The sequence below is a fragment of the Aythya fuligula genome, chromosome 1 (assembly GCF_009819795.1).
Source record: "Aythya fuligula isolate bAytFul2 chromosome 1, bAytFul2.pri, whole genome shotgun sequence".
Classification (NCBI taxonomy): domain Eukaryota; kingdom Metazoa; phylum Chordata; class Aves; order Anseriformes; family Anatidae; genus Aythya; species Aythya fuligula.
Genome location: NC_045559.1, coordinates 73,682,837 through 73,708,839, shown reverse-complemented (window position 1 = coordinate 73,708,839; position 26,003 = coordinate 73,682,837). Strand labels below are relative to the sequence as shown.

Genomic DNA, 26,003 nt, shown 5'->3' with positions numbered 1-26,003 from the left:
GGGCATAAAACCAAATGCAGCTCTGTTACGGAATTTAGTAGTGTTGTACTACAGAAGACTGGCCACTTCATGCACTTCTGACAACATTTTAGAGGAAAAAAGTGCCTGTCTACCATGTGTGCTTGAGACTGCTGTTCTTTTAGTATTGTCACATTGTACTGTGAATGAAGAAAGAAACAAGATAAATGTTGAAGCACTGAGAGATCTAGTAATTAGAGATCAATTTCCCAATTTTTAATTCTTCATATTTCCTCTGCCTGCTGGTATGAAACTGAATTTGTCTAAAGGTTGCAACAACATCTCCAACGGTACCTTCTTTTTGGTTTTGCTCTCTACGTTTCTAGGCTGTGGCAGGCACTCCTGCATAAATAAGAAGGTACTCTAGGTCTTTTCTGATTTGCTGTAATGTTGTGCTTATCTGCTTAGAAAATACAGTTAAGTTTTCACTTCGACCTTTAGATGAAAGATTTGGAATTAAATTCTCAGTCACTAGGAATTCATGGCAGCTGGAAATCTGTTTTCAGCCCACTTTCCTTTATCCCATTTAGCTCATGCAGAACTATCAGTTTTCATCTATGGTGTGGAGCTAAACACAGGAGTCAGTTTCTTAATAGCATTAAACCAGACCAGCTTAGTTAGTGTGATTGTCTGTTTCATTCTGGGATTTCATGGAGGACTGCAGAATCGTGTTTTCTTTCCAGAAGAGTTAACAACTGTCAATGATACCTGAAGGAGATGTCCAGGGAAAGTGATGGCTGTGGGGAGCTTTCCCTCTATAATCTGTGATAAAACAGGGAGTGCAGAGCATCTGCACTACCTAGTAAAGGTAACTGTTGTAGCAGATGAGCATTTTGGACCCTGGCGTGGCTAACTAGCTATTCAAGGACAAATGAGTTCATTTCCTTCTGCCTAGGCTCCCTTTGCCAGGTAGGAAGAAAAATGACAATCTGCGTTAGAAAGTGCTCCAAGGACCAAGAGTTAAAGGTGTAATGTAGCATGATAATTTTATCTGCTGTTGGTTGTTCAATTATTACATGCAAAGAAAATTTGCTCTGTGAGTCACCCCCAAGAGGCAGACTAGTAAACAGTGCAGTACTATGGAAGAATGACAGTATCTCAGGAGTTGTAGGGATGCATGTTTCCTGCATTTGTATTTCTGTTTATTCCAGTCTCCAGCAGGGACCAAGCACACAGACAATGAAGTTCCGGATGCAAATCTGGTTTCATTTTTGAGCACAGTCACTATTGCGCAGTGCAACTTCCCTTGTGCACAGTGTATGTACTTCCTGCTGCCTTGCACAGGAGCTGCAGCTTCAGCACGGAGCCGAACCTCAGGGGCAGCCTCAGCTCCTGGCAAATTGCATCCCACTTCCTTTGAGAAGATCTGCAAAGAACTGCCAGAAAATTACTGAAGGAGAGAATAGTAAGTCTGGGCAAGGGACTCTTATGGGTGCGGTTTTGATTATTTTTTTTATCTGTAAAACTTCCTGCATCCACGTGGATTGTTCTTGCTGAGACAATGTCTCTTCTGATGCTAGTGAGCAAAAATAGCTCTTGAATAGTCTGGTACTGAATGAGGAAGTAAAAGTAAGTTTTAAACTGGATGGACAATGCATGTTCTCCTTTTTTTTCTCTTTTTTTTTTTTTTTTAATTCAGGTTTTCTGAAGGCAGAAATATTATGATTGGCATTCAGAATTGTTTTTTTTTTATTCCCTGTTTTGTCTGATCTACTTAGAAAACTGTTCCTAGGAAATGTGTTTGTGCTAACGCAGAGTAGGGCTTTTGTGTTTTTCAAACAGGAAATTCAACAGTTGAAACAACTTGGTAACGTCAGTAAGTGTCTTGCATACATTCTATGGTCAGTTTGGATGTCAGAGACTGCTGTTCACTTGTTAATGCTTTATATCATATGTAAGGGGTATCTGGGAGCCGGACTGTGTGAAGGGTCAAGGAGAAGTGAATTGATCTGGCCCACTTAGAGAATTAATTGTTTTATCTGTCATTGTTGCATTGCAACATTATGCAATAGCCTAGTTCTTGGCTAAATAAAACTCACTTGCTTGTACCTCAGCAGGTGGCACAGGAGAAAGACAACACCTGTTGCCTTTAAAATGGACAAGCGTGTGTACCTGTGATGTCTCAGTAAAAGACAATGAAGGACCAAATTAAGCCATTTCATTTGAACAATTAAACAATTAAATAATAATTTAATTTGAATAGTTAAAGCTGAATGTTATTTTAAAATTCAATTGTGAAATGCCACTACAATCAATATTCAAGCAGTTGTCTACTACAATGATCACTTCTCCAAGTAGCCGTAAATAATTCATGCAGGAGGCTGGAGAAAATAGCACATCAGTAACAGGCATGGGCAGTGAATTTAAGTGATGATCTGCAAAGGTTAGTTGCAGCCAACACAGAGGCTTGTGGTTAAGAACCAAATCTCCCATCCCTTCCTATTTCTCATTAAGCAGCTAAATTCAGGGAGGAGTCCAAACCCCGTCATGTTCCATTTCATGCTCTTTCTGCAGCAGGTTGTCTTTTGAAAGATTACTGCCTTGGATCAAGCCTCACAGCAATGAGTCTTGCCACATGAGGGACTGCTTGAGAACACTAATTATTAGGAATAAGTAATGAGTCTATTAAATGCTAAGGAGCTGCAGTTCTTAGGCCCTGAAATGGCTGTTGAAAATCAGTGTGGATAAATGTGAGGAGGGGGAAAGGAACAATACAAGCTCAACAGACAAACAATAAGCTCAGAGTGGAGTGTTGCTATTTAGGAATAAGATCTTGGGGATATAATGGAGACTTCCATTAAAGTGTCAGCTCAGCAGCGATCAAAACAGCAAATGACATAAGGAATTGGGAGGAAAGGAGTGCAGAATAGTGCAGTGAACATTACAGGGCATCTTCCTAAATCTGCATGGTTCTCCTCCCCAGCAGTACAAAAAGCATGTGGTAGCACTGGAAAGGGTTCAGAAAAGGGCACCTGGGATGACCAACGGGTCAGACTGCAAAGGATGACTAAGACATAGGCTGTGTTTCTTCCTCAGCTTTGGAAAGAGATGACTGTTGAGGGTGTAGGGTAGTAGTACAGTAACAGTGATGCGAAGAAGGTGAATCAATGGGTCTCCTTTTCACATGCATAGTGGGAAGTTTCAGGGGGAGCTAGCCCTCGTTCAGAGTGAGCTGGAGGGGGTGGTTCCCCATGGCATGTGAAGCCATGCTCCAACTCCTTGCAATGGTGAGAGAGAAACGCCTTCAAGGGCTGGCTGGGAAGTTTGTGGGAAGTAAATTTATTGGCAGCATCTACTAGGACCCCACTTCTGCTTTAGGAAGGCTGAACTGCAGGCTGTTGAAGCTCATGAGAGTGTTTTAGGGAAGTATCTTGTGTATGCTCTGTGTTTTTTGTTTGTTTGTTTTTCCTAAGCATCTGACTTTGGGTGCTGTAAGGGTCTGGGTATGAGATATTTTGTCTCACTCAGTATGGCCATTTGACTATTCTGACCAAGTAGGGCACACGGGACTGAGGCCCTGGAGTACGTTAGCTTTTGTTGCTGCAAATTCTCAATTTCAGACCATTTTCTACAGGTTTCCAAATGTTAAAAGACTAGCTTTCTGATGTTTGGGTTCCTTAGCCCAAAGAGACCAAGGATGTGGCAGGCAGTATGCATTATTTTTATGTGTAAATATTCAAAGAAAGTGTAAGAGAGACACAAGCTTAGTATTGCAGCAAAGCTGAGTTGGTATAAGCTGTGGTTTACATGGACTATTACATAAGGCTTATCAGCATGACTTCCCAAGACATAACAGGTGTCAGAAACCTAATTTAAAAGTAAGTTGGACTTAAGTTTCTCTGTATTAATTACTTTTTCCCTCCCAGTTTATTCCAGCTGGACAGTCTTGTCTCAGATTGTTCAGCTGCTTCTCAGGCACTAAATGACTCAATTTGTCCTAACTATTTTACATTACCAACCATGTTTCTAGACACAGCATTCAGTTTTGCAGCCGCTATAGTGAAAGATTCTCTTGTGACCCTTCTTCTCTAGTGGTTTGCTGGGTATTTGTTTTATATTGGTTTGTTTTGCGAGACTGATATGGCAATTAAATGCTTTTTCATTAGTCTTGTCATTAGTCCCAATAGTCTTGACTTTGCAAAATCTGTGATAAAATACATGTTCATAATGCACTTTGACTGGAGCCTTTAATGAATACTCAGCCTGCAGAGTGGCACTGTGCTTTTTGGAGTATAAAGCTATCAGAGAAATGCCACTTTGGGGACCATCTGTGGGCAGTGTGAATAGCAATTGCAGAAACTCTCTTGCTCCACTGTGTGTATAGGGCTGGGTAGTCCTCGTGTCTAACTGCAAGCACCTGCCTTAGCAACTCAGACTGTCTGGTAACAGCATGAAGGAGTAGTTGAAAAATGCAAGGTGGGCCACGACCCTCATTTAAATGTTCTGGATTGCTCTTTAAAGGTGCCTATCCATGGCTACTGACTACATAGGGGGCCTTGAGAGACACAGCTCCTAATTTAGATGTCTGAGGTAGACAGTAGAAATTCTCTCCTGTGTGACCCTGCCACGTGAGGCATCTTGCTTTCTTTTAAAAAGGAACTAAACCTGCCTCCTCTCTCCTTCAGAGGCCCTGCAGCACTGAACCTCAGCAAGAAGAGAGTGTTTCTCTTCCACAAGGAGGTGGCACTATTGGTTAGAGAGCAGCATTGGTTAGAGAGCAGTCCATCCTGCTTGGAGCTCCACTTCCACCGGCAGCTAGGAACGCATGGTTCAGAGGAGTGTAAAAAGCCTTCCTGGTGCTCATATTGCTGTCTGCTCTGCTCTGGTTTTCATTAGGACTGTAAGGAGGGATGAGACCTCTGGCCTGTGCTAGTGCATATGCTGCCATGATAGTCCGGGATTCAGAGACACAATCCGTCTGTAGTCCTCTCACCTCTCTGCTTTCTTCTGCACCGAAGTTAACCTACCTTTGGTTTAATGAAGAGTCATCCCACTTTTTTGCATCTATTTTTAAAAGAGACTACTCAGGTACTACTGTCCCTAACTTTTACACTTTGCCAAGCTGAAGCATCCTAGTTTTCTTAGTCCTGTAGGCTTGAACGAATAACCTTTACGTGAACATGAAGACTACAAAAGCAAGCACTTACAAGTGAACATTTCTTACTCTGTAAGATGCCTGTAGAGCCTGGCTCTAACTTTTGTGCTGTGTAGGCAGCATGGCACAGCCTTATGCATGGAAATTTATACATGTGGTTAAAAATTCAGACTTGTCATTGCTTGCACTGTGGTTGGATTTGAGACTGAGAAAAGTAGGAGATAATCTTGCCAACCTCTTATTTGTGAACTTCTGTTTGATGGGACTTATTTGGAGGGTTATGTGGCTTCTGCCCTGCTCCCACAGCCCAATTCTCTGGCTTCTGCTGTCCTTCTGAATGACTCCTAGCCATCTTGGAAAACCTCACCCATAGTTTGGGGTTTGTTGACGAGGAATTTTCATCTCTGTGTTATGTAGTGCTGTTCTGCTTTCATTTCAGGACAACTGGATTGGGTAGGAAAGTTGTTTTCCAATCTGTGTATGAAGTACAAATCCTGGAGAGGCTGTGCAATGGCTTGTACTTCTAACGTGAAGTTGGAGTTGTATACACAGAAGTATGCCATTCTTTTTCCACAAATATGCCAGATGGTCTAGTAGCAAAAACTGTTTATAAGCTTGTCTCTAATTTAACTACCACATTCTTGATTTAATAATTCTTAAGTATTGGTCATTTTTATAGCATATGTGTATTGATAACAAGAAAACAGGTTTTTCTTTTTGGTTGAAATAGGATTTTACTAATCTAATTCAAATGAAATGGTTGGAATTAAGGCGAGATTTAGTACTAAAGGGCTTTTTTCCTCCTATTGTCTGATTATTAGCAGAAAAAAATGAAGGTATTTTCAGATTGATGACCTATGGATTACTTCTAAAAATAAATAGTAACTTAAAAAAAAAAACAACCCTTCAGTTTGTTTTCTTCCTAGCATTCACTTTGATCTTTTCATGTATTCTTTACCCGTGTTTCCTTTTCCCTTTATCTTTTACCAGTTTACCAGGAGTGAAAAATATACAATGGATCCAGACATCTTAAATGTGTTTACACAGCCTGCTGCCCTTAATCAGTTCCTTGTTGAGAATGTCATCACTCCAGGTACATACTTTGTGAGCCAGGACAGAAAAAGGTCCAAGGAATGACCTGAATTGCTAAGCAGAAAACTTGCAGTACAAATGAATTGTTTATTTTTCAGCAGCATTCCCATGGCTTTATCAACAACAAGTAAACTCTGTGTGTGTGGTTAATTTAGCCTCTGACTCTCTCGAGGCAGGTCATTAAGAAATGACACAACTCACAACTTCTAGCTGATCCTTTAACTGAGATTTAAATTTTATACATGCCCAAGGTTTTTTTGTTGTTGTTGTTGTTTTTTGTTTTTAATTTGTTTCCAGAATTGTCCCTGTAGATTTTATTGATTTGAATTAAATTGAAACATAATTTCTGACAGCAGTCATAATAGTCTGCTTAGCCATTTTCTTCCTCACAGAGAATCAGTTAAAATAAAAAAAAATGACAGTTTCTACATATGTCAGTTAGTGATACTGGATAATGTAAAACCAATAGCAGATTTTATAGAAAACTTGAGTCATGTCTGATAATTGTAATGGATCTTGTTTACTTCCTTTCATAGGAGAGAAGAAGAAACTCATAAAACCCACTGCAAGCAATAATCCGAAATTGGAGGAGTTAAAACTGGTACCGTTTCTTTTGCTATAGCACTTAACCCTCACTTTGTGTTGCTATCACCTGCTGCCTGGTTGCTCAGCCATGTAAATTACCTGGCTCCTTGGCCCCAGTCCCACCCACTCTCAGGACGTGGACATGTCCTGGTGCTGGCACTTGATCTGTGCACAAGAATGCCAGGGCTTTTGCCAAGTGCAACACCAAGCTTTTGAGTGCTGATAGTGCACCAGAGTGGTCACTGCTGTGTGTGAAATGGAGGGTAGGTTTAAAATCTGAGTTCTTTGCATAATCTCTCTTGTAACCTGGGACATATGGATGAGTTGCACCTGAAGTACCTGGTTGTGACTTCACTGTATCAGTAGCGTAATGGCAACAGGAATCCAACTGAGACAGATGGATTTGAAAGCAAATCCATGTCAGCACTTGCTGTGACTAATGGGAGATGTTTGAATACATTCAGGTTGACTTTCCTGATCCCATGATAACAGGCTGTCGGATTGCAGTGCTGATTGACAGCAGTCTTCTCTTTTGTCCTCTGCCTCCTGTCTGCTGGCTACCAGTGACCACCAGCTTGGGGCAAGCTGTGGTGCAGCCTGAAGGGGATAAGACAGCAGAGTAAGAAGGGGTGAGGGTGTGCAAGTCACCACTGGAATTCAGGAGTAAAGCCTTCAAGCAGCTGTGCAGTTCATTGTCTGCTTGAGGTAGCTGCGAAGGAATCCTATTTCACAGGAAAGTGCTTTATTTCTGAGCAATTTTGAAAATTCCCCCGTGCATTCAATCACTGCGTTTTTCTAATGCCATAGCCCGGGGGAAACTAGCATACTGAAATTTCCTGGAAGAAAAGTGGCATGTCTCTTTTGAAACCGGCACTTGTTGCATTATAGAGATACTAAAAATGTTATGAATGTTGCAAAAACAAGCTTAAGCTTTGTGTTGATGTGTGTGTTATATGGCATTCATAAATCCATAAATATGTGTGCTTCTATATTACGTTTTCTTAAACCTTCATGCACATTTGATCAAAAATATTTAATTTTTGTGTCAGGCTTTCACAATGTTTTTATATTAAGGAGAAAATCTGAAAGGTAGTGCTGCAAAATGCAATTATGTTGTCTACAGCGTCACTGAATTTGTTCTTTTCAGACTGACAAAAATGAAGAGATTTCCTCACTATATGAAGATTTCTGTTAGCTTCAGTGCTTAATCCATTTTCTCTTAGAGACTCCTGAAAGACTGTTTTTCATTGTCTAATTTCCTCTCTGTGGAAGATGGGGAGGTAGAAATTGGGACCCAAAGGAGGGAATCCTATGGGTGCCCACCAGTGCCACCACTAGCCTTCTTGATCTGAAGAGTTTGTGGCTCCTTCAGAGAAGAGGTTGGAGTGTGGGGGGACATGGAGTTACTTACCTTTGAGGGAAGAAAAAGGGAAGCAAAGAAACTCACTTGGGAAAATAACCGTATTGCATTGCATTTTTGTTTTGAAAGGTTTTTGGGAACTAGGAAATGTGAAATGGCTCGCTGTAGTGACTATAAATATTGACCAGCATGTAAAAGAGAATATGGTTACATTTAGAAGCCAGTAGCAAATGTCTTTAAATATTCCTTTTCTGATTTACTCATTTTAGACACAACTCTGCTCTACAGCTGAGTAGAGCCCCAATAACTGGGCTTGAAAGAATTGTCTGAGCTGTAGGCTGTGGCCATGGCTGTGAAGAGCTGAGGTAGCCGACGAGGAATCTCAGATATCAATGTCTAGCAGTACTTTCTGCTTTTCTGACTTCCACCTGCCTGTACTGTGACACCTGGGGTACAGGTTTATCCCTTGCACATCTATAGCATCACCAGATCTTAACCTGCAAGCTGAGGAGCACAGCTTTCTGCTTTAGAAGACGGTGTATACTTATTAGTTGAGGAAGTATGCTACACATGCTTTGTCAGCTCCTCAGTTCAGGGAAGTGCCTGAGCTAGGCTTTTTTTTTCTTTTCTCTTTTTTTTTTTCCTCCTCAAGCAGTTTCAAGCATCTCAGAGATTTATATTTTATTTTTACAAACAATTTCTTATACTTTTGTTACTGTTGGCTAACTTACAGGGGTTTGCTATGAATTGTCTTCTGTTTACAGCAAGTAAGGAAGGTGTTGTCCATACAACAAACTCCAAATATTCATTTACAGTGATAACAATATCAGTATGAGCAATATCCATCCCTTTGAAAGTGGTTCTTATTTACAGCCAGCTGGTGCTGCTGCTTTTCAGTTCTGCTTCAGCAAATCCTCTTCCCTTTCCCCTTCCCTTTCCTCCAAATCCTCCTTCCCTGAAGCCTTTTCCCTAATAGAATTGGGAATAGGGTCTGCTTCTCTATCTGTATATCTATTTCTACAAAATTCATAGGAATATAACTTGAGGTGTATACCACGCTTAAAAATTTGCCTCAAATTGGCCAGCGAGCCTTGTGTTACTAGGGAGAACTAACTGCCACTTAACTTTCCTTTTCTTTATAAAAGAACCAAGAAGCACAAAGGAAGTAGAGGTTGAAGGCAAAATGAGATGTGAGATAAGGGATGAAAGAAAGAGGTGAAACACAGCATAGCACTGAGGACTTGTCCAAACAACAAGAGTCTAATTCTCAGCTGCTTTGTTTTCCTCCACAGTTATTGATTGACTGGATTAACACAACTCTGAAACAGGAGCACATAGTAGTTAAAAGTCTGGAAGAAGATCTGTATGATGGACTGGTACTTCATCATCTCTTGGGTAAGCTGCCTCTTTGGCTTGAGCTTGCAAATAAATCTTGGAGGAACTTTTTGAAGAAAGAATAAACATCCTCTTGAATGGAAAAAGCTATGAACATTGTGATAATGGTAATTCTGAACAAATGCCTGATGATCCACTATTGTTTTATACAATTATTTTTCTTCTCAGAAAGTCTTTTTGTCTGCTAGTTAACATAATAAAAAAGTTAACTTGGAAGTGTGAAATTACAGTCCTTCTGAAGGTGACTTGTGATGCTGCCAGAAGCATTGGATGGGATCAGGAGATCAGCACTATAATTCATGTTTTCCAGCTTGGAAAAAAAAATAAAAAGGAAAAAAAATGAAAAGAAGGAAGTAAAAGGTTCCAGGTCTAATACACTGAGCTGGAACTGGTGAAAATCTAAGAGGCTCCGTGTGTATACTACAACGTGCTTTTATATGTGCTTTTTATACGTGCCCTCTTGGAACGGCCTCTTGAACCATTTCTGTTTCTCTGTCTCTCCCGTTTCTGCTTTATTTTTCTTTCTCCTTTCACTCTCTTTGGGGATGCCTTTCAAGTCATATCTCCTTTTTCCCAAGGCTGAAGAGAGCAGTGTGAATTGGATTAGCTTATTTTCACAGTTTTCTTGCCTGAGCTGGATTTCTTCTATATATGTGAGTTGGTATGGCCTTTGTGCAGTATCCCCAGGAAGGATTCACTTGTCAGATTCCTGTAGCTTCCACTAGGAAATGGAGCAATGTGGAGTGCAATGTGTAGATGGGGGATGCTGCTGTAAGGAATGGGCTGAATACTTCCCCGTGAGTAGAGCTTCACTGATTTTACTGAGGCTTTCAGAGAGTTCAGGAGTTTAACAAGGCATATGCCTGTGGGTCATGGGTCTGTGCCATGGAAGCTATTAAATGGTACTGGTATTTAATACAAGACTTTGTGTGCTTTATTATGACTTCATATATATATATATATATATTTTTTTTTTTTTCCTCTTTGGTGGTGTTAAATGCAACCTTATTGATATGGGCTCTCTGTCAAAGAAAAACTAGGATCTTTCAAGCTGGATGTTGACAAGATTGCATTAACAGAAAAAAAACAGCGGCAAAAACTCTCCGTGATTCTGGAAGCTATGGATAAGTGTTTGCAACTGGATGAAAGTCAGCTGAAATGGAGTGTGGAATGTAGGTTCCGAAGTGAAATGGGACAAAATTACTCACCCCAGGGCTTCCCTGGTTATAAGACTGCTGTGAGGCAAAGGGGTGCCAGACCAGTAATTTAATGATCTGTTTGCAATTACTATTTGAATCACAAGTGAGACAGGAATATCTGATGATGACTGGGTGCAACTCCATCCTCTGAGATTGTGGCTTAACAGCCCTCAACATCCTTGTGTATGTCTCACAGAAAGGACTTTTAATTTGTGTTATTGCTGAATCGTCATATAATATAAACTCCAACTCAGTGTCCTGCCTGTGCTATAGCCCTTGATGATTATGGGATGCTCCGCACAGGGATATTACTTAGGATATTATGATGAGGTTTAGTTGTTTTGCACACTAAATGTTGTTTATTTTCTTTACATGGAATAGCTATCTTAACAAAGGACTTACTGAGCACCCTGCATCTTCTGGTCGCAATAGCAAAGCACTTCCAACCCAGTCTGGCTATTCCTCCAAATGTTCAAGTGGAAACAATCACCATTGAGGTAATCATAGTTTTAATATTTGTCACTGAAGATCCTAGAGACTTAGTTTGTTTAGAATTAGGGAGAATTGTGTGTGCAGCTGTAAAAGAGAGATTTTTATTTTCTGTGAACTATGCCCTTTAATTTAATGATAAGACCATCATTTTATACTCAGTTCAGATACTGTAACTTTAAAAGGATGGAAACACTATGCCATTTTTTCTCCTTGATCCAAAAATGGATGGTTCAAACTGAAAACAGCTGTTGATCTCTGTAAAGAAAAAAAAAAAAAAAAAGAGGAGGAAATTTTGCTTGTGCTATCTCTAAGTGTTTTAAAGTAGAAGCCTGCACTCCTTGATCATGACATTAGTTTAATGATGAGGATTTGTTTCTATAGTGAAAGGGTGTCTTTACTGTCCATTAGGGTCACATTTTGATATTTTTCTCTACAAGCTGAAATCACCATGATTTCTTCCTCTGTTGTGTTTCTTAAAGTCAGCTCTGGGACTTCAAGAGAACATCACATAGCCCACAATTTGGGATACAATTGCGAAAATTAGCACCACTATGTCACAGTTTTAACAGTACAGTTGCAATTCATTCATGTTGGAAGCTCTGCACACTGTATGGCATTACCTAACACTTTGCGTCTTTGGAGGATCATAATTGGAACTGGGATCATGTATGCACTTAAGCTGTGTATTTCACTTTAGGAGGTTTCAAAGTGTCCAGCAGGACAGCCTTGTCTGGGACCCCATCCCAGCCTACCAGTTAAGCACAAATAGACCCTCAGATGTCTAATTGGAGTCTAACTGCATGCTGCTGTGCCACAGTCAGATGCTCTTGTCATGTGGATCCATTCCATCAGTGAAAAGTCAGACTCTTTGTAAAGGAGCACTTCCTCTAGTGCCCTGTGTGGCTCCAAGTGCCTCAGCTGCGCAGAAATCAGGAGGGATTACCTATGAAACTGCAGATTCAGCAATGGATATTAGCCCTGAGAGATAAACAGAGAGAGAGAGAGGAGTAGCTATGGAAATGATGGGGTTACGGTTATGAGCTGGTTCTTCATAGGAGAAATTAATGGACCCAGTGGAACAGTAATTGTTAAGTGAAAAGTGAGGAAAGCCCATGAGGCATAGGCTTGGAAGAGGGGATTGAGAGTGTCTTAGGGCAGGAAGGGAAAATTGTTGAGGAAGGTGATAGATGCAGAGGGAAAAAGGTATAAGGACATAAACACGTTGTGCCCAAAGAAAGGCAATGAAGCTGGTGAAGGCTCTAGAAAACAAGTCTTACGAGGAGTGGCTGAGGGAGCCGGGGTTGATTAGTTTGGAGAAAAGAAGGCTCGGGATTGACCTTATTCTGCTTTACCTTAAAGGAGGTTGTAGCAAGGGGGAGATTGGGCTCTTCTCTCAAGCACCAAGTGATAAGATGAGGGGAAATGGTCTCAAGTTGCACCAGGGGTGGTTTAGTTGGATATTAAGAGAAATTTCTTTACTGAAAGGGTTGTGTGGCACTGGAATAGGGAAGTGGTTGAGTCACCATCCCTGGAGGTCTTCAAGAAACGCTTAGATGTAGAACTTAGCAGCATAGTTTTGTGGTGGACTTTAGTACTAGGTTAAGGGTTGCACTAGATGATCTTGGAGGTCTTTTCCAACCTGAATGCTACTATGATTCTGTGATTCTGTAAACAAAGGCCCAAAGTACCTTCAGAAACAGTGAGAATCACCATCTTAAATCTAAGCAACCCACCAAACCTAAGTCCTGTGCAAGAGGATTTGTTGATGGGTGGTAGGCTATGGAGCAAGGTCGTCACAAGAGAGAGGTGAGCATCTGTGGTGCTGTAAAACTGAACACTTAATGCAGGGAGGCTCACAAAATAAATCAGTGTCTGCCCTGAACAGCTTATTACATTCATCAAGGCTCCAAGTGAATGGGTCAGTCTCTGAACTTCACCAGCTGAGGGGCCTCATGCTTTTGCTTTGGCTTTCTCTGCTGGGGAAACAGGTCATTTGTGGTTGAAGAGTGAAGAGAGCAGAAGGGAGCAGTAACCTCTGAAAGTGCCTATACTAATTGTACTGGACTTCTTAAATAAATGCTCTCTGGTAATCATTTAAGACAGCAAACAGTTTGTGAAAGTGTGATTAATGCTTTCAGATTTTTGTGTGTAACTAAACCAAAAATACTTTTTTGCTTAACAGAACACCTCCAAAGGATTAAAGACGACAAGTGCAGTGGAATATATCACAGGAAGCAAGTAAGAAGGAATGTATCTGCTTTGCACACTGTCAATCAGAAAGGAAATACTGTGGGTATTTTTCCCCTTAGAAAAAACAGCTGGGATCACGATGATGACAAAAATCATGAAACCAGACATGTATATATGCATGTGAATTGTTTCTGGTTTCTTTCCTTTTTTTTTTTTTTTTTTTTTTCTCTTCAGATTGGGTATTAGGTTATAATACCCTCCTGTTCTACTCTTTATTTAAACTTCTGCAAGAAAATGTATATAAGTATTTCTGAGGTTGATATTGTCAAGGGCTATAGTAACATATAGTAATAGACATCTAGTACTGTAAATTTGTACAAAAAAAAGTCCCCAATTAAACAGGAAATTTTATAAAGCCACAGTAGTTTAAATCTACTATTAATTCATTGCTATTGTGCCCATAATTTAAGATAAATTAGTCAGTTTTTTCCTTATTTTACTGTTGAAGAAATAAGGTTTGAGCTTGTTGAGTTTGTGAGGTGCTATCATTATTAAAGGAGTTGAATAGTAGGATACCATTTATACACTGAGATAATACAGAGATCATTCCAAGAACTAGAAGCAGATTTTTCTACTGTCATCTTTTATACATTAGAACATCTTCAAATTCTAATATCATGAACAGCTTATTGAAAGAGGTTATTATAGATTGTGCTTATAAAATAGATGTTCATTAGGCCAGTTAAAAACTCATATGCTTCCAGATGCCTACACAGATACATAGTGTGTTTAAAAATGTCTGTTGGAAAGTTACTCTAACATAAAGTTAATGGCACTTTGTACTGTATCTCCTGCTTTACAAGATGCCTGATGGTCCAGATAAGCTTTGTTTATGAATAAGATTAGTTCTGCTGATTGCTTTTTCTAACTCTTTTTCTTTTTATTGCATGTCTAGAGAGAATTTAGAAGAGCAGTCAAGTAAGTATTGGCATTGCCAAATTCAGTGTTGCTCTGTCTGAGATTCTGACCCATTTTTACCTCATGAAAAAATCAGCGTGTTCCCACTACATTTAGTGAAGATTCATGGATTTCTCCTAGCACTTTTTTTCCAAATGTCTCCTGTTAGAGTATGTTGAGATCAGCACAATATAGTTTGGAAATGAGGTGGTTGCTTTGCTCACAGATTGCGGGCAAAATATGGATGGGTTGTGAGACAGAGAATGATACAGTGGGTTGATGATCCAGCAGAGAAGCCCTGAGTAAGGGACAAAGTATGCCTTGAATTAAAAGAAATAATCAGTGTGTACTGATCACATTCTCTCTGTTGGAACTACTTATGAGCACAGTGCCATGAGGATTGTGCTTCTCATTGCCTGTAAATAGTTCCAATGTCATTTCCTTTCTGCAGCTTGCAGATGAGATTCTGGAAACCGCTGGTGGGAGGCACCTCAGTAGAACAAGCAGCCTCCACAGAGATTTTACCCTTAGGGCTTTTGAGGGGCATGAAACACCTGAGGTGAAAAATGGCCATGTGTGCAAAGCATGCAGGAGGTATGGGCACTGCTTAAGCTTCAGTGTGAGGCTTTTGGTTTGTATACCATGAGCTGCTCCTCCTTTCTGGAAAGGAGCACATTTCATCCTCAATGAATTAGTGCAACTGTTTAATTCTCTGCTGTGCCCTTTATGTTAGCATTTTAATCCTTCGCAGAGGTGCAAAATGTATCATTTAATATGTATTTATCACTTATTCTGCTGAGTGGCCTCTAGTGTAGGCTGATATAGTGAAAAAAAAAACACTGTAATTAGGTATTTCTTCTAGTAGGCTGATTCTGCTGGAAAGAGAAATCTGAAATTCACTCTTTGGAATGCTGTCTCTATTTTTAAGGCAGCTTGCTTAATAAGGAGCAAAGTCCCAGAGCATGGCTCCAGAAGAGGACTCTCTAGTTGGTGAGACTATTGCGGGCTGCAGACTGTGGCTCAGAGCTGTGATGAATCCACCTGTTTCTTAACAGTGCTCCTGCAGCAACACCCTAACAGGGAAGGAGGGCAAACCCAATGAAGCTTCTTCACAGCAGGGGTTTCTCTGTTTCTGGCTTTTAGGAGGAATCTTCCTTAAGCAAAGCTGTGCTTGCTTTCCTGCACTGTAGAAACCCATTCTCCAATTAGTTTTGCTGCTAGAACTGGTGCAGCACAGATCTTGAGAATCTCTGCAGGTGAGAATGGGAGAGCTGAATGAAGCAAATTGTTTTTTACTGATGTAATCAGGCCAAAAGGAAGCTTCTACTACTGCCCCGTGTTAAATTCAAAAGTAGGATTTTTCCCCTTCTCCCTACAGTTTTTGTTCTTTCCTGGCTTATAAGGTGTGATCACCTTTTTCCTCAAGCCTTCTTAAACCTTTGATATGACAGTTGTTCCAAATAATACCAATTAATGTTGTTTTGATACAGTGGATGATGCCTTTGATGAATTATTTAGCCGTGCTCCAGATAGACTGGATGATGTAAAAAAGGTAATTTATTTATTCTTTAACAGACAAAATCAGTAGGGTAAAACATAATTCATAACTTCACTGAATAAAATTCTCCTTCCTTCCCCTCTCTCCTCCCCTTATTTTTTCTTTAGGTATTTTTGCAATTCGTCAACCAGCATGTTGGAAAATTAGGATTAAATGTGAAAGACATGGAATCTCAGGTAGCCTGCTCTGAGCTGTATGTCAACATGTTTTGTCATTCGAGTGTTTCCTCTTGCCATTAGGTTTCCTCCTTTTTGTTGTAGCAATTTTTTCTTGGCAACATCACAATTATATCTAGCTTTGGGTTAGGATGTGAGGCTTCAGTCTCTGAAGTTTCTGAAGCTAATAAGTAGTGGTAAAATATAACGTTGTATTGAACAGTGCATGGTCCTTGTAATGCTACAGGGAGTAATTTTCAGAGTCCAGTTTTCAGAGAACTCCTGAATACTCTTTCTGTCAGGATGGAAATGAGGCTCGTTCTGACAATTACACTGAAAGCCAGGTTGGTTGCTGGTGTTTAGTGATCCTTAATGCTGGATTTGCTTTAGGGTAGGAAGGTCTGACTTTCATTAAATTTCAAAGCCCCATCCTCTGAACATCAAGCTTCTTTAGAGTCCATGAAGTTGCAGTCCATGAAGTGCTCATTGCACACCTGAGGATCACCTTCCCAGGTCCCATAAACACACCTATGCTGTCTTTGGGGAGTGAGCAAACATGAACTCGGGGACATCCCCAGTGGCATTTTCTTTCTCTGCTTCTGCAGACATGTGCATAGTAATGACAGAAGAAATCAGCCATCAAGTCCTGCTTTGCTTCAGTCACTCAGCCCCTGGATGCAGTGTCAGTCCCTGTGATTTACGCTGCATAGATGAGGAGTGTGGCCATGCTCCATTGCTCTTCTGGGTTTTTCTGGTGGACAGCTGTGAGGAAGGAAATTCTGAGAGGGTTTTGTCATAAATCTCAGCCCCTAGGCATAAGTGTTTGCTGCTTGTGGTTGTCTGAAGTCTTTTCACATCTGGAACAATTTGTTTTAATAGCTGGTCTTTTGCAAGGTCATATTTTTACTAATATGAGATTAGCAACATTACGTAAGTACATACGAAGCTCACCGTCTAAGAGGTCAAGAAAGCTGAGTCATTGGACCATCTGGTTGCTAGAGTACCATTGCAATTCTTTTATCACTAGAATGGCATTTATCTGAAGAATTTACTAAAAGTCCACATAATAAATAATATTCAGATTGTTCCTTTTTTTAGTTTGCAGATGGAGTTCTCTTACTTTTGTTAATTGGACAACTGGAGGGTTACTTTCTGAATTTAAGGGATTTCTTCCTGACTCCAGCCAGCACCACAGAGATGGTAACTTGTTATTTAATCATTTAGAGCTTGAAGCTTCAAACATCTTGTGTATTTATTGCTTCCATATGCCAGTGAAGAGCCCTATGTCTTACTGTTACTCCTGCCGCTTAGAGTCATATGTGTGCATGGTGTTTGCTGGTAGTTCTTTGGGACAATCCAAAAGCAGGCTTTAGGTACTGTTGAAGTACTTTGGGACAGGTTGTTTCTCCTTCAAAAACTAAATATTGTCTCATGTGAGGCAAACTGTTATTACTTGCATTTATTTAGGTAGATACATGCTTCTGAAGCCTTCCAGTGAAAATCAGAGGCTCTCTGTGGCAGGGAACTGATGTGCTATCCTCCTACAAGTCTGTACTACAATTGACATCTTTAACCAGATGACATATTGTGCAAAACAGAACTGGATCCATATAGCTTTCCTTATGCCATACCTTAATTGAGACATGACCAGAACATTTTGAAAGTCCCCTCTGTGCTTCAGAAGCTTTTGAGAATCTTTTCCTCTCCCAAGGCTGGGAGCTGTAATCTACCCAGCCAGCTTTGCCTGGCTCCATTCTCAACCTCCAACAGGCATATTTTTCAGTGCTTCCAAAGAAAAAAAAAAAGGATCAACCAGAAGGTAGTGGATGCTGGGATGCTGCTGTGAAAGCCTCATCCACAGATCCATGATATTGAAATATTTTGGGATATTTGAGATCTTTTCAAGTTGTCTGTTGTGTGGCTAGGATCACAGAGGAGACAAAAGCTCAGTTGCTGACCATGTTGGATCACTGGCACTTCTAGGAAGCTGACCAATGATGACCGTTAGTTATGTTGATGGTTTTGTATGCCTGCTCACCGTAAAATCAGTGAAAGCTGTGGAACTTTTTTCCCATGAGTCACTGGACAGCTCAGAAAAATATCAAACCCTGGCTGTTTTTTCTGGATTGTGTGAATTTAGATCTCTGAAGGTGAAATGTGTCAAATCCTTTCTGCTTGAGAGCTGGCTGAGATGGGAATCTCTCCTCTGATGTGATTTGCATTTGGGGTTTTCCCACACAAATGAATCTTTCTCTTGATTCCCAGTCTAACCACAATTAATCACCTTGGGCACTATTTATCTGTGATGAAAATTCTCAGGGGTCCCTTACTAAATAATAAGTACTTCTGCGGGGCTTTTTATTAAAACATTTAAAAGCATGACTATCTGAGACCTAGGTTCAGATTTTGTCAAAAAGTCACTGTTGTAAGCTGATGATTGTTAAAGGTATTAAGAAAATTTAGGTTTTATATCTAAGATGATTCAGAACAGGAAAACATATTTTGAAGGGTTGAGTCAAATAAAATCAAAGCACTTACTTGCATTGGTTTTCTTTCCCTTTCTCTTCCTCTGCCCTGTTTCCAAAATTGTGTGCTCTGGTTCATTGAATTAAAAGTAAACTTTTAACATTTCTAGTAACTTCATTCAGAGGAAGTTGATTACTGTTTTTTTCATTTAATATTTTGTAGGTAATCTTTTTCTTTTTGAATTAGTCTTATTCAGGCCTTACAGATCTCTTTCAAGAAATGAGATGTCCTAAAATGTTAGGTACAAACCAGAGCTCAGACCTTCTAGCGGTTCTTACGTTGTTGCATGTGCTGTTCACTGGCCCCAGAGAACGGGATACAATGAGATTGTGTACTGGTTTGATACAATAATACACATTCTAGCAATGTTTCTTTAAAGTATTTGACTTGCAGTTGAACATTTTGCCAAATGTTCAACTTACCATTTATTTCTTCTCTATTTGTTTAAAAAAAAAAAAAAAAAAAGAAAAAGGCAGGATGACAATATAGCTAATATAGCTAAAAATATTGAACTACCATTGTTCAGCTGTCATATGTACATAAAATATGTCTTTCAATCCCCATGTGGCGTCTTCCTCCCTATCATTTTTGATGTTAATTGGTACAGTAAAGTGTGAAAATATAAACTTTGCTAAGATTTAAAATATCTCATTTGTGTTATAAAAATGGTGACAACCATGCACGCAATTGAGATCAGTGCGGTGCATCAACTTTTACTCAAGCTGGAAGCTTGAAGCTGATACATACACCTTGTGAATCACAAGGAGAGGGTACTGGGATGAAAGCAATGGTACTGAAGAGGAAAACAAAAACAAAAAATGAAAAGGGCAAGGAGGACATTAGAGGGACCGGAGAGCTGAGGAAAGAAGGAGCCAAAATCCTGGAGGTGACTGGCCTGCAGGTGCAAGAAGTCCATGTTGTGAGTGGGTAGATTTGGTGCAGGTTTTCTGGGTGTTTGTTACAAACAATGAGAATTATAAGAAATTGTAAATAAGGTCTAGACCTGTATTCTCATGTTGATAGAAAAGCATATGTCCTGATACAAAGGATATAATTATGAAATATGTCAGGCTGGAAACAAGGGTGAACATTGGTAAGGAGATGAAACCTGGGAGGGCGCCTATGTATATTAAAACTGCAGACTTAGTTTATTTTGTCAAAAGAGTCCTGGAGTTGAAGTACCCCGAATGTCCCAATCTCTGTCAGATTGTAAATCCTAGAGAATTTGCCAGCTCTTTATAGTCTGGAAATGCAGCTGGATGGAACAGCTTATTTTTCTAGGTTGCCTTTCTTGGTTTATCAGTATTTCTGTCTGAAGGTTTATTTTGGAATCTGCATGTTTTCTTTCCTTGTAAATCTCATATGCTTACAAAGGGAAAAACGTGACCCTTTTACTTGTGCCAATTAAATAAGAAAATATTTTATTTATTCATTCTGATCAGAAAATTGTTTAGATGTGTATGAGCCTAAGCTCTCCCATGTGCTGACTATGAAAGGAAGAAAACAAGCTTGAGTTCAAATTGTCAGTTACAGTTACTGGTATATCACAGAACCTGGTAAAAAAGAAATCTGTTACTTCACTTCAGAGCACACAGTTTTTTTCTTGGCTTATGCAAGTAGGACCCCAGTGCTTGTTGTCAGAAGATAATAGGGAACAGCATGGCAGTGTTTTATGATGTACCTCCTGAAGGATAAATTGCTCGGTAGCCTATGGAATGTATGAAGAAACAATTTGAAGTTCTTACAGGTACTTCATTAGAGCAAGGGAGCCTGCTAATTACCATCCAAATAAACAGCTGCCCTTAAACTAGTAAGAAGCTAGTAAGTGGGATATTATATTATTTTAAAATATCATTCATAATTACTGCATATGCCTTTGTTGCTACTTTTATGTGGGGAAGTGAAAAAAAAACAAGAGAGAAAAAATAATCAGGAAAAGATCCCCAACCTTTATTCATAGAGGTGTGCTTGATTTCTCTTGAGTAATATTAAGTAGATATCATCACTACTGTTACCATGCATATACATCTTCATACATTAAAGCAGAAACTTCTACCTCACAAATGTAGCTAATCAGAAGATTTCTAATCTTTATAATTCTTAATGAAATATAGACATCTTTTTACTTCATTTATATATAAATATATATATAGTTCCAAATGCAGTAAGCATATGGATATTTTAAAAATTATTTTAATTTTAAAAATAAGTAGACATAAATTCCATGCATCTATTAGATCCAGTTATGAATCTAGCCTCTTTTCCCCATGGAAACATCAATTAGCACAAGGCTTTCACATGCAAGGTCTATTTTTAAATAAATGGATTGTTCTTCCCACCTCATGGGATACATTTTGTTGGAGATGGATTTTACATCTGATTTTATGTGATAATTGATAGAAGTTCTGAAGAGCACCTCCATCAAAACTAATGCAGTGAGTACACATTTATGAATCAGTATCTTACTCCAGCTATTAGAGAAATGCTTTTGAAAACATCCTGGCCACTGTGCTGCTAGATGGAAAGTACTTTCTGTTATATTGATCTGTCCCTCTCTCATCCACAGCTTCACAATGTTAACCTTGCATTGGATTTGCTGACAGATGGAGGTCTTCTAAATTTTTCTGTGAACTCTGAAGGTGAGTCATGACACACAGACTTGTCTGGAATAGACTTGCTAACATCCTGGCTTGCAAAAGTTAGAGTAATTGAAGAAAGTAGGTTCTGCACTGTGGCTCTTGTGCATTTTATGACTGCCCGATAGCTCCTCATTCAGAATGAATAATAATAAAGCTGAAAATTGGTTTTGAACAATTTTTATTCCTATGCTAAAAATGTTGCATTGCTATAACTTTAGTAACTTTACACTAAACTTCAACCGTTTAATAAGTTAGTATGTTTTACAGATTTAGAACAGTGGCAATTTTTAGTGAATGTGCAGCAGCTGAAATGGAGGGAAAGCTGTTTTCCTATCTCATAAAATGTTTTAGTGATTTAAAAACAAACTTGTTTCATATGGGAAGACACATTTCAGAAGATGTCCTGAGGATCAGAAAGACTGACTGCTCTACCTAAAGCTAGAATAGCTGGTAGGTCATAGGGAAAATTCTCAGCTAGTGACTGAATTTAGTATGATTTAGAAGTACTTATTACAGCTATGCTATTTACTGTTAAAGGATTTCATCTGCTGGTGTTTCATTGTTAGTGTTTCTTCTGGTGGTTTACAACAATGTAAGAAGAACAGTAAACTTTCTAAATCAGTTATCATCTTCCTTTGTAATTATTAAACACAAGGGCAGGTTGCCTAGCAAGAACATGGAAGCTGAAAACTAAAAGAAAAAAAAAAAAAAAACACAACAACAACAAAGAAAACAAACTACAGCAGCAAAACGTGATAGAAACATTACAAGCAAAAAATAGTGTAAGGTAATTCCCAACATGAGTTATGCCACAGGAGAATCATAAAAAAAAAGGTGTAAAGTCCTATTAAATTATCTACTCTGTCCTCTTGTTCTGAGCTAGCTAAGAATTATTTATTACTATGCATTATTTATCTTGTCTTCCAGCAAGATAGTGCAGCGAAAGGTCCCTTTTCCTTATGTTCATTTAATACATACATAAATTGCTAACTCTGTGGTTCCTGTTTTGCTTTTTGTTGCAATTGGACAGTCCACGTTTGTGTTATAACTAGGCAAATGTGGAAGATTCTTTGGCAGTTGCAGCTTCCTCTTCTTCCAGGAATTGCTAATACTTCTCATCTTTTTTTGTTTTGTTGTTGTTGATGTTTGTTTGTTTCTTGTGCATCCACAGATATTGTGAAAGGAGATATGAAGTCTACAATGCGGATTCTGTATTGCTTGTATTCCAAATACAAGACTAAAGAAACATGAAGAGCAAGACCAAGAACTTGGATACTCTGTTTGCCACTGTGTATGCACTTGTGTTTGACACTTGCTGTATTAATATTGTATGTTCAAATACGTATTTGTGCAAGGTTTCACACACCCTGAGTAACTGAAAGTTAGTGCATGTCCAGGGCCAGTAAATTGTGTAGTTCTGTGTCTGTAGCTCCTTGTCTCTCTCTCTCTTGTTTGTTCTGAGACTCCCTAATGCTGCAAAGTGTAACACATGCTTGTAAAAGATTCTGGAATCTTTGCTTCTGGAAATGAATATGGAAGATGTTATTACAATCTCCCTGTGTTTCTGCTTCTGGTTTGCTCTGGAAACAGGAGAAGGGGAAAACCAACCATGGCATCTCCAGGAAGACTGCATATAGTATGAAAATTCAGGTTCAAAAACTTATTTACACAGGTGGCCAGCTGTTCTCAGACAGGAGACTGTAGATTGGACACCAGATGAATAGCTAGCCAAAATGAAATTGGAACTTACCACAGTCATTGATAAAAGTTTCATCACTTGCTCACTTGAATCTGGAAAAGGGACCTAGGATCACACGCTGATGTGAGACAGTAGTTACAGAAGGATCACCTGCACAGCTATGGAAGGATGCCCTGATTTTCTTGCTAAGCTAATGCCAAACTAGCCAGCTTCAGCCTGTTGCAGCCCTAGTGTAACATGCGGCTAGCAGAAATGTTGATGTCAAGCATGTTACAGGAGAGACTGACATGACTGCATTTCCTTCCAGACAGGGGTGGACTTGGTTTGGTTTACTCTGCAACTGGTAGAAGAGGGAAGCATTGCTGGAAGTAACAAAACTCAGTTTGTGCCACTTCTAACAGCATACTCATGATGTGGGAGCTCTCAGACTCTTGTGGGACTTTCCTAGCTGCATTTGTCCGGCAAACACCCTCACACAACTCAGCAGGCCCCCCTGGATGCAGCTAGCTAACCACAATTCATGTCAATTGTCACCCTTGCTCTTTCTCTAAGGTTTTAAATCTGAACTCCTTCAAAACCTTTATCTGCTCCCTTGACCTTAAAATTATGTCATGTTTGTGTTACATAAAGCTTGGGATGTGATTAAAAAACAAAAAATCTTGATATTATTTTGGCTTCCATCTAAACTGATTTAGTTTCCTGCAGTCAGTGGCTCTGACAATTGATCTCTGATCTGATCCTCCATCTGTGTATTAACAGGACACCAAAGCACACTAAGTGCAAGTGGTGACATTAACAGATGAGAATTTGTTGTGTCTAGTTCTTGATCACCTAGCCAAAGAAAGATCCTTAGATAGCAATGATGATAAATCTTCAAGTCCTGCCTTTGAAAATGGTAATAATTCACAGCTGCTAAATGAAAGCATTCTGCAAACTGCTGTGAGCGTACTCCTTTTTGCACCAATAACTACCTTGTTATATTTTTACAGAGAAAAAAACAATGTGTGGTGCAAATAAACTGCAAGATCAAATTGCTTCCCTAACACAAGTTAGTTGTATGTGACATTTTGAAAGACTTAAATCAGAAATACTTGTACTTTCATGTGCAAGTCAAGTCTCCATAGGTATCTTGCTTTATTCCTTAATGGGCTCAAACAGTTTACCGGGAGACTTTTAAAGTTTGTTCTGGCTTCACAGATCCCTGCTGCCATAGCTGTAATATCTTAAGTAGGTTGCACAATATATCATTACTGAGCAGGTAAAATTGGGCTATCTCTGGTGGAGGGTAGGGGTGAGGGAGCAGAAGAGCAATTTGCAGAGATATGGTAGCAGTGCAGCCTTTTCCACCAAGTCTGTTAACCTGAATTTCATCCCTGTTGCTTGTGACCAGAAATCATTTCCAGTGTGTGGCTTTTTTATAGCCTCTGGGCTATGCCTTGGGTAAAGGTGGCATGGGGGGAGGATTAGCTGGTGCTGCCTGGTTGGGAGGTTATCACTGCTCAGGGAATAGTTGATTTTTCTCTGTGTGCTCTGAGTTTTGTGGCCCACACCTCTGGTGTAAGTAAATCTGGTGCTTGCACTTCTGCAGATTGTTGTCAGGGCAACCAAGTCTGATTCTTGATATTTAGTAAAAGAAAGGGTTGTATTCACTTCCCAACATCATTTTGTCTAACCCTGTTATAAACAAGTCATTCTTTAGAAAACAGATAATGTGCTTGAATAAAAAATACAGCAAGACCAAATAAGAATGTTTTAATCTGTTTTTCTATTCTATGAGCCAATTTATAACACACTTGATGTCTCTGAACATTTTGATAAGGAGCCTGTGTTTGATTCCTAAGTCATGCTATGGAATTTTACTAATCCATTGTATAGGCACCCACTTCATAAACCAGTGCAGAATATACAAGTACATTACATTTGAGATACAGTCACAGATTTGGTTTGAATAGTAAATATAAACTGACAGAGGTAAAAAAGAATACTCCAACAGTATGAAACTGGGGAAAATGGAAATATATATTATTGTTTTCAGATATTACTTTTGTCTTACATCAAGATACCGTGTTTCCATTTCCTGTTTGAAGTGTATACATGTATTAATGAAAAATGAAAATTAATGAAAAATACATGTATTAATGAAAAGCAAAGCTGCTTACTCTTTAAGCTTGAAAATTAACTATATTTGAATGAACTAAGCTTTGAGCAAGCTTTTTCATTAACATATAAAGTTTGCAATATTCATGTTTAAGTACCAGACAGTAAACCATCTCTGATGGAAAATGGGGGTGGACTATTAAGGTGTTGAGGTTTTTATTTATTGTGTCTGTAGCTAGGTTAGCAAGTTTACCTGCAGTTGACTGTTCATTTTTACAGTGAGGTCATTGACTGACTGTGTCAAAGTTTTGCTGAGAAAGAAATTACAGCCTGTTTCACTCTTAAATGGCCAGTATGTTGTCCAGGAATTTTGGAGCCAGAAAAGAGCCCTACAGCAGCTTCTGTTGTTGTCCTTGTCTCAAAGGTAAGTGACTTGTGGCCGTGTAGCAAGGCCAAGACTTGGAAGAGATCCGAAGTGTTTCTGACTCCTGCTTAATTTCATTTTTCTGTTGTCCTGCCTTTCCAAAACACTCTGCCTTGTAAATATAAAGGTGTCTTTGCAGAGGTGAAGTGGTGTCATGGTTCCACTCGAGTGGGCAGCCGAGCTTCACCACAGCCGCTCTCTCACTCCCCCTCAGGGAGAGAACGGGGGAATGGGGGTTATGGTCAGTCTACAGCGCTTCTTCTCTGACGCTCCTTCTCGGTCACTCTCGTCCCCTGTGCTGTGGGGTCCCACCCACGGGATGCAGTCCTTGATGAACTGATCCGGCGTGGGCTTCCCACAGGCAGCAGCTCTTCCAGAACTGCTCCAGATATGGGTCTGTACCACGGGGTCCATCCCTCAGGAGAAAACTGCTCCAACCTGGCTCCCCTACGGGCAGCAGCTCCTGCCAGGTCACCTGCTCCTGTGTGGTCTCCTCTCCACGGGCTACAGGTCCGGCCTGGA

The 26,003-nt window shown here is 39.7% G+C and overlaps 1 protein-coding gene across 3 annotated transcripts; it reads left to right on the top strand.

The window, feature by feature from the left end:
* The first annotated feature begins 1,307 nt into the window (after nucleotides 1-1,307).
* PARVG (parvin gamma) lies at nucleotides 1,308-24,774 on the top strand. 3 transcript variants are annotated; one of them, XM_032207352.1, is made up of 13 exons: nucleotides 1,308-1,423; nucleotides 6,104-6,206; nucleotides 6,742-6,806; nucleotides 9,443-9,545; nucleotides 10,577-10,717; nucleotides 11,126-11,241; nucleotides 13,419-13,474; nucleotides 14,382-14,404; nucleotides 15,874-15,935; nucleotides 16,049-16,117; nucleotides 17,195-17,296; nucleotides 21,189-21,261; nucleotides 22,433-24,774. In XM_032207352.1, the coding sequence occupies exons 2-13, from the start codon at nucleotides 6,128-6,130 to the stop codon at nucleotides 22,510-22,512; spliced, it is 969 nt and encodes a 322-aa protein (XP_032063243.1). In that variant the 5' UTR covers nucleotides 1,308-1,423; nucleotides 6,104-6,127; the 3' UTR covers nucleotides 22,513-24,774. The 3 variants fall into 3 exon arrangements, with proteins under 3 accessions (XP_032063243.1, XP_032063245.1, XP_032063244.1); XM_032207353.1 differs by lacking the exon at nucleotides 1,308-1,423 and adding an exon at nucleotides 5,621-5,667; XM_032207354.1 differs by lacking the exon at nucleotides 10,577-10,717.
* The last annotated feature ends 1,229 nt before the right edge of the window (nucleotides 24,775-26,003 follow it).

Bases quoted from the DNA above. Each gene is read 5' to 3' on its own strand.
- PARVG (XM_032207352.1), top strand. From the start codon at position 6,128: ATGGATCCAGACATCTTAAATGTGTTTACACAGCCTGCTGCCCTTAAT. The intron at 6,207-6,741 runs GTACATACTTTG...TTCCTTTCATAG, and splicing joins TGAGAATGTCATCACTCCAG to GAGAGAAGAAGAAACTCATA. The intron at 15,936-16,048 runs GTAATTTATTTA...TTTTTTCTTTAG, and splicing joins GACTGGATGATGTAAAAAAG to GTATTTTTGCAATTCGTCAA.